The sequence below is a fragment of the Triticum dicoccoides genome, chromosome 6B (genome assembly GCF_002162155.2).
Source record: "Triticum dicoccoides isolate Atlit2015 ecotype Zavitan chromosome 6B, WEW_v2.0, whole genome shotgun sequence".
Lineage (NCBI taxonomy): Eukaryota > Viridiplantae > Streptophyta > Magnoliopsida > Poales > Poaceae > Triticum > Triticum dicoccoides.
Window position 1 is genome coordinate 23663519 of NC_041391.1, and position 8613 is coordinate 23672131.

Genomic DNA, 8613 nt, shown 5'->3' on the forward strand with positions numbered 1-8613 from the left:
CTAGGCGAGCTAGGCTAGCGAGGCGAGCTAGGTGGTTCAGGGCAGTGGTTCAGGGCAGCGGTTCACATGCACTACCCGGTCAAAGATGCATCGTTTTCGTGCAAAAATTTAAGTGTGCAAAACATAACGGATACACACACGCGTCCGGATTCACGCACGCAGCATTCTCATCCTTTCTCTCTTCCTCTCCCACCCACAGGCCTATAAATGGGGTGCCTCTCTTCCTCTCCCACCCACAAGCCAGATCCGATCCTCTCCAACTTCAAACACCCAAGCGACCAAGCCCTCCCCAAGCGAGACCAAGTGAAGAAGATGCAGTTCAACGGGCCGACCTTCCGCCGTCCGCCTGTGGTGCCGGAGCTGCGCTACCCACCGGGCGTGCTCGTGGAGAGGGAGCTCCGTGTGTGGGCTATTTCAAGGTGGAGGGGTTCCGTCGAACTCACCCGTGCCTTCCTCAGAGCCGGCTATGCCCACCTCCCACGGGGCTCGCCGAGGATGTTCACCCTCAACGAGGTTCGTGACCGCGGCGGCATCCTCCTACTGCTCACGGTCACCTTCACCAACCCATTTGACGCGCGCGAGCTCCTCGGCCAAGTCTTTTGGTGCGGCTGCGAGGCCATCTTCTTCACCATCTACAACATCTACACCAACTACGAGCGCATCTTCCCCGCTCCAGGCCAGATGCACTCCCTTCCCTACGACGACGAGGAGGAGGTGTGAAGATGAAGATGGTGTTGAAGGGGCGCGCGCGGCCAAGGTGGAAGAAGGAGGTCAAGATGAAGATGTTCAAGCCCGGAGTCAAGCTCGTCATGTTTGGTTTTTTATTTTGTTGCTTTTCTATGTCATGTCGTGTCGTGTCATGTTTCGTCATGTGTCCATGAACTGTCCGCGAACTTATCTAAGTTATTGTAATGGTACGGTGTGTTCTATCTCATTATGTGTGTTAAAAAATGTCCGTGCCCAAACTTATCATTTCTTCCCTAAACAAGTCATGAAGTTCAAGAACTTGTGGTTTTCATTAATGAAAATCGTAGGGGGTAAGAAGCCCTCTGTTTCATTCAAACAAAAAGTCATGAACTAACATGTAAATTTATTCCCTTTAAATCCTAAACCAAGTGCCACTCTAACCCTAAACCAAGTGCCACTCTGACCAAAATCATGTGGTAGTGCAACATACATTTTCAACCTTCCAACCCTCCAAAATTTAAGTGCAAAACAAAGGAAAACCACTCTCACGCGTGTGCAAACATTCACGGTCTCACTATTTTTTTTAAAAAAAATTCACAGTCTCACTATGTATACCTTCCTTCCCTACCCATGTCAAAGTCTTGCCATCTGTCCTAGCGGTTACCAGCGCAGCCCTAAACACCACAAACCCACGCGGTCCTGGGTTCGAGTCCCCAGCCGCACCAATTTTTTGTGCATTTTCCACCCTTCATTTTTTTATACATATTATGTTTTCCTCAATGTAATGCCCTTAAAAAATGTTCATTTATTTTGGCACCTGGCGTAAACCTCTACCAGAGCTGAGGCACATTTTCCATGACATTTTGGTCTTTGATTTAAATCATGGTGTATTTGAATTGGATTAATTAACAGCTCCAAAAAATTTCTAACCTTAATTGTTTGGCTCCGGAAAAATTCAGTTAGCTTCCATGAAAAGTTTCAGCATTATGATTTACTGCCTAAATTAAATCAGAATAGAAAACAAAAAAATACGCAAGAAAACCCCTGAATGGGCCTAATTGGATGCAGTTGGCCCATTAGTCTAGCCTGCACTTGGCTCTACGCTCTAAATTTGGCCCAAGAGCAACCTTTTTTTCGGACAGAAAGGCAGAGCAGAGAGCTGCATTTCATTGATCAAAAGTTTCTGAATTCCTAATTTCTTCTCTTTTTTTCCAACATATTTAAATGTTGGTCACTTCTTCTCTTTTTGTTTCAACATTTAAACAACTTTAACCAACATTTAAACTAGGTGAATTTCTCAAACAATTTCAAGATTACAAATTCCTTCATAATTCATGCCTTTCCATACATTTTCAATATTACAACCAGTGCGATTACCATACCTACAAATGCCCAAAAGTATTTGCAAATGGGAATTGGTAGTGCTTGATCTTCAAGCTTCCTAACCTTCTTCTTCAACATCCTAAGCTCAATAGCTAGCTCTCTGTCAGTGCGTGCTTCGCCATCCATCTCTTCTTCCGGAGCTCGTGGTGTGGCCACTGCCGTTCGTGGCAGCATGCGCAACCATTCATCATGCTCTTCTTGCAGTTCATTCATCAAAGTCTTGGCCAGAGCATCGACCCAAAGAAAGAAGCATGTCACCTGCATGAACACTAAACAGATCAACCCATTGCTCAAACATCCCGACGACGAAAATGGTGCAATTGCCCCGATTCTTACCCCATTCTCGCTGCACACGTAGAACGGACGATTCTGGTTCCTCGGTGTCTGAGAAACCCTTCGATCAACGCCCGCCCGGCACCGCGGACAGACGAAGACAGGCATGTCCACACGCGTCCGGCTCTGCATCCGCGAGGTGGCGCGGGAGCTTGAGGAAGACATGGAGCTCGGAGCCGAAGGGGATCTCAACGCCGCCGCGCCCTCCACTGCTAGCTTCCCACCGCCGCGCCCTCCACAGCTAGCTTCCCGCCGCCGTGCTCTCTCTCTCGCCGTGGTCACCGCCGTGCTCTCTGTCGCCGTGGTCACCGCCGCTGTCGCCCGCTTATATAGCACACCCGCCAACGGCTCTCTGCTCAACGGCTCTTTGCTAGGTCCCACAAGCCACGCGTGCAACGGTCTGAATAAAATTGGCCGTTTCTGCCGCCTGGTCCCACCTGTAAGGGCCGAGTCAAAAGGTTGACCTGACGGAGACGGCAGAGTTCACGGAACGAGTAGGTGCGCACGGACTAGGGGCAAAACTGAGCACAATTCGCATCTGAGGGCAAAACTGAGCACATGGACACCACTGAGGGCAAAAGGATAATTAACCCAAATAAAATATTGATGTATAGTGAATGCTTGAATTTTTACTGATCCATGAGTATTTAGCCTTGGAAGGTGGTCCTTGCTGATACACATGGGATTGTACGTGCCCCATGCTAGTCGGGTCAGAGCGTAAGCTTGTGATGCTTTCGGCTACATGACTTTAGCTATCCAGGGTGGCTCATTAAAGTTTACAGGCGTACAGAAAAATGAATATTTGTGTGTTGCACTTATTTGGAATGTTTTAAACATTTTTTAATCTGATGGGAGGGGACCCATTTCACCCTTGATATGAGTCAATTATCTCATTGCCAAACTTACAAAAAAATGTGGATCAAACGGAATAGGAGGGTTCAAGCCCGCTGGTTCTGTGGATCAATGGCTGGGGCAATACCTCACTCACTAACAGTGCATGTGCATTAACCAGTATCTTTAGTTGCTTGTGCACAAGACAACAGAAACAGAGCACCATATATTAACTTCACAATTAGGAAATTCTTGCATGAATATTTGAAGTCGGTCCATTCCAGCAATATTAGGTAAATTGCATTTCAATGAGCAAAAAAACATATGTCGAGGATCAAGGAAGCAAGAAGACAAGATTGTTGAGCCCATCTTGACGGAAGGTTCAACTTCAGTTCCGGAATGCTAAATATGGGACACTGACCATGTTGACACATGCTTATTCTAATTTTAATGGGATTACCATGTGGCAAAAACTAACAATGTCACTCACAAGTCTGAGAAATACAACTCATCATCTGCTACTAGAAGAATTCATTCATATAGTACATGTACTGGGATTAAAGCACGAACCTGTTCAGAGTTTGCATCCCATTTTTCGCTGAAGCTTCATGGTAGATAATAACTTATCTAGGAAAACGTCTATTGTGGTCACTCAATTTCCTCGGCTTAATTTAATTCTCCAAACTTCAAAAGTGTCTAAAATTTGCACCCTCAACCATAAAAGATATGATGGCAACACGAGAAAAAAGTGTGGGGAATACCTCATGGCTTCAGAGTTAAGAGCCAAACCCCAGGAGTCAACTTCTATTGATATGAGCAGCAGAGGAACCACCACAAAGAAATCCTGCTTTTCTGGAGAGAAAAAAAAGGAAGAATAGATGACTCTGCAGCTTCTAACAATGTAACGGCGTTAAGTAGTGCTTCGATAAGAGAAAATACATGAAAGACAAGCTCAGTGTTTGAACCTTCAGAAGCTGCCAACTATCAAACTGCATTACTGCAGCATATCCGGCACACACGTAATGTAGCTAATCCAGGACGGATATCTGCCTTTGTGATCTGTTAAAATTCTGACCTCCACACGTAATTTATTGTATACATAACTTGTAAATCAAGATATGTGAATGTAAATATCCAGAAAGTTTATCCTGCGGTGAAACAAAAATCTGACTCTAACAAAAAGTCAGAAACACTGAAATAAAGGAAGTAGCAGAGATATCATTCTCCCAACCTTGTTTTCCTTTTTTATCTTAAAAAAGGCATCATCCTAGCATGAAGGTGCTCTTCGACTACCCATTATCTTTCGCAATGGTTCTATATATAGAATGTATACCTTTATAGCAAGCTGATATGATAAAGTAAAATCATTACTTTACCCATACAACATCCAGTCATGTTAAATTATACACCACAAATTAATGTTCCAAACAGGATGCTCCCAGCCAGAGTTCAAACACATACCCACAACACAAAGTACATATACATACAGTTTTACAAAAGTTCTCCCAAAGGGTCCAAAGCCAACAATAAAACAAACACAAGACTGGGACCTTAGCTTTGCATTTAAAGTAGTTGGCGAGACCCGGTCCCAGGTATCTTGAGTAGTACCATGTCACACTAGCCATTATGCTGTGCCCCACCAGCACCCCCATGGTTGTTCACAGGAGCAAGAATTTGTGCCGTCGATGGACCTGGTAATCAGATAATTATAGAAAGTAAGTAAACCTTTGCATCTATGATACGATACAATAAATTACTAAAAATAGGTTGACACCTCTTAACACTCAGAAGAAATTGAATTAAATTATAACACATAAAGAATAGAACAATTAATTCCATCGATCAACAAAGAGGAAAAATTGTTTGTGAACATATTAAAGCACAGTAAAAGTATCCATGTATGAAAAAGAAAGGATAGATTAAATTAGAACAATAAAGAACAGAACAATAAATTCCATCGATCAACAAAGAGAAAAACTTGTTAGTGAACACATTAAAGCACAGTAAAGGTACCCATGTATGAATAAGAAAGGATCCAGGCGACTCCTTTAATGTTAAGATAAGTAAATTACCTGCAGCATAGAAACTGGCGAACGGATGATACAAATCATTGAGAAAGTGTCCATGAATTCTCTTGCACTGCATTGACTCAAGTTGAACCGTAAAAACACGGATGCACATCTCTTTGTACACCGATATAAGAATGGCATTAGCATCCTCGGCATACCCGAGAACTAATGACCTCCATTGCCCCGTTGAAGACGGCGCCAGATCAAAGATGCTGTCCAGGATAACGGTCTTGCGCAGCACCCATGTTGCAACACCATGAGAGTTGACGTTGCGGTTCCACAGTTCGATGGCAGGGTACAAGAATAAGGCGAGGCCAACAGCGCCATCCTCTCCTGGGATGATCCGGCAGTTGCGGCTCTTGAGGTTGGCACGGGGAGGCCTTGTGATGAGAGCTAGGGTCTGGCTATCCAGATTGAACTCTAGTATGCTATTCACAGGCCTTTTGAGCCAACAGTAGAGGCGGTTGCCGACCACGGTGACGGGGACGCTGGTAAGACGACATGGCTCAGGAATGGAGATGATGTCTCCCCATGTGCCCGTCTCAGAGGAGTACACACGGGCCTCAACTCTGGTGCGGCCCGAGCAGGCTACCAAGACCAGCTTCAGTGGGCGCTGCTCGTCGTCCCAGAGCAGAGCTCCATTGGCGTTGTACGCGTCGTCGAAGAAATCCGGTGGGAGTGAGAGATCCGGTGGGAATGGCACGCGGTCGCGCTCACCGGAAAAAGGGTTGTAGATGAGGAACTCACGCAGCGTCCAGTTCATGATGAGGACGCGGCCCTGGCGGACCCCGAGCACGCACCAGGTGTTCCACGCGGCCTCGCTGCAGACCTGGAGGGAGAAGCGCTCCCTGGGGATGCGATCTGGAGCTTGCAGGCCAGGTGTCAAGAGCAGAGTCGTCATGCGCTTCTCGAAGACGCCTAGGACCGGGGGTCTCCCGTGGCGGTCGCGCCAGAGGCGGCGGAAGTCCGCGGAGGCGGCGATGCGACCCCACGGCTTGCAGACAAGCGCCCGCGGGATGGACGATGGCTCCGGGGAGAGGCGGACGAGGATCTCGCCGAGGACGTTGTCATCCTCCAGCGGCCCCGCCGCAACCGCCGGCGAAACGCGGTGGCCGCCGCCGGTGGTCATCTCGCCGCCGACGTCGCCCGTGAGGAATAGAATGGGGAATGGGGATTCGAGCCTGTTTTCTAGGGTTTTCCAATGGAAGTGGGGAGCTGTGCCTGTGGACTCGTTTTCTTTCCTGTAAGAAGGACTGTTTGGGCTGTGGGCGTACAAGGGGAAACCCCGATTTTAGCCCAAGATGAAATTGATATGTTGGTAGCAAATATACTTATTATGTAGAAGCAGGAGGTTTTTCTCAAAAAAAATGTAGAAGCAAGCGGTGATTATTATGGAAAATCAACCAACAAAGTGCTTTGCGAGTGAACGCACATCTGCCATGAATATGAGTCAGGGAGGCGGCAAAATGGTGGGAAAGAAATAGTTGGGTTGGCGAAGAAGAGGAAGGGGATGAGCCCAGACTCCTGTGTCGCATGCCTAGGGTGATCCGGGATACTCGCGTCACCACAATACTCGGGTCTCCCCTTGCTCCTCCCTCCTACTGTCGTCACCACGGGCCTCTGTCACGGTGGCGACATGCCTGCGTTGAATGTTGCAGGAAGCGTTCTATGGTGGTAAGTGCTGGTTGGTGGGTGTTTTTAGTCCATAGATCCGGCTAACAATGGCCTTGATTCTGGCTAGCGGTGAGCGTTTACAACCCTCTTATGTTGCTCGCAACCTTGTACTAATGGGAGGTTTGTGGATCTGGCCCGCCTCGATGTGAGCGGGACTCCTCCAGGTTTGGGCATGGTGCGCGAGCTTCCGTTGGTGGGGTGCCCTACCCTCGTTCTATTGAGGAGCGTTTTAGGCTGGCTTGAAACGGGCATGGTGGCCACTTGTGGAAGTCGTGGAGACCGAACTCAGCTTACTGGATTCTATGGTGAGGTGGTTCATTTGGCAGCGGCGAGGTGTGTTGTTGCGGGCGAAAGCCATGTGCTCACTTTTCTCGGTAACAACGACGACAGTGCCTTAGGGCATTGTTTTCCTTATTAAACACATCATCATGGATCTTCCACACTTTTCCAGTCGTATGTTCTCCGGGCGAAAGCTTTAGGTCCAGCATCTAGAGCAGAGGGCGATGGCGTCCTTGACTTCGTAACTCCTTAGAGGCGCCGTATTGGAGTCGCCGACCACACGGTGCTTGTTTGATGGATGGGTTGTAGTGTGGTTGGCCCTTGGCCGGTTTGAGGTTTGTGGCTACAACTGGATGTGCCGGGAGAGGGTGGTGGTGTTTGGTCCTAGTCTTTTCTTGCTCATGTGTTCCTTTGCCAAGCTGTGGACATTGGTCTTACCGTTCCACCTAGTTTGCAGAGGAGCCTGATGTTCTTATCCAAAGTCAAGTTAACGAGACCGTGATCCATCTTAGTTTGCCTCATTCCCTATCAAGACCCCCTCCTTAAGGGGTGTTGTCGGATGGCAACCGGACGACGACCAAGCTCAATCCCCTACCTTGCTTCGTCAAATGAAGATGGAAGCTAGGTCCCTCGTTCGTGATGGTTGTGTCAACAAGATATGACGTAGCAAGCGGTGTCTCTTTCCATCCTTGTAGTTGTCATGTTGTTTCTTTCTTTTCTGCTGTGGCTTGTATTCACCTCATCCCCTATTTCCCCCTTGTATTTTCTCATATATGTTGGTTCTTCCTCTAAATGAATGAAGCGTAGCATGTGAGTGAAACGTAAACCTGCTGTATTTCATCATAAAATAAAAGAATAAGAAGGCAATGGGTTCCACAAAATGAGAAGGAAGAAGGAGGAGAGGGAAAGGAGGAACAAATGAGCGGGCGAGTTGCTGGGCTAGTGGCTCTCCGTGACAGCAATCGCAATCGGTAGGTCAACACCACATTGGACGAGTAGTGAGCTCCATGCCAAGCTTACACCAATGGCTACCGAAAATGAGGCATCGAGGTGAGAATGGGGGGAAATTACAGTGGCGGATGTAGAGTGGGCATCCCATATATACCAGGGAGGATGTGGTTGAGGGAGTGGAGGGAGGGAGCCATGCGTTTCTGGTCATGAGCTCATGCGTTTATGGAGGGAGGGAGTCATGCGAGGGAGGATGGCTCCGGGGAGAGGCGGACGAGGATCTTGCCGAGGACATTGTCATCCTCCAGCGGCCCCGCCGCAACCGCCAGCGAAACGCGGTGGCCGCGGCCGGTGGCCATCTCGCCACCGACGTCGCCCATGAGGAATAGAATGGGGATTCGAGCATGTT

At 47.9% G+C, this 8613-nt stretch overlaps 1 protein-coding gene across 1 annotated transcript; it reads right to left on the reverse strand.

Moving 5' to 3' along the window:
* Nucleotides 1-4615: 4615 nt before the first annotated feature.
* On the reverse strand, nucleotides 4616-6432 carry LOC119320596. The gene is made up of 2 exons (XM_037594631.1): nucleotides 5307-6432; nucleotides 4616-4925 (listed from the first exon to the last, which is right to left on the reverse strand). Exons 1-2 carry the CDS (start codon nucleotides 6430-6432, stop codon nucleotides 4852-4854), a joined length of 1200 nt encoding a protein of 399 aa, XP_037450528.1. The 3' UTR covers nucleotides 4616-4851.
* Nucleotides 6433-8613: the final 2181 nt, after the last annotated feature.

What these genes read in the sequence shown, in the direction of transcription:
- LOC119320596 (XM_037594631.1), bottom strand. Translation starts at nt 6,432, where the DNA reads ATGACCACCGGCGGCGGCCACCGCGTTTCGCCGGCGGTTGCGGCGGGG. An exon ending in CGCCAGTTTCTATGCTGCAG is followed by an intron (nt 4,926 to 5,306) that starts GTAATTTACTTA and finishes TCTGATTACCAG; the next exon opens with GTCCATCGACGGCACAAATT.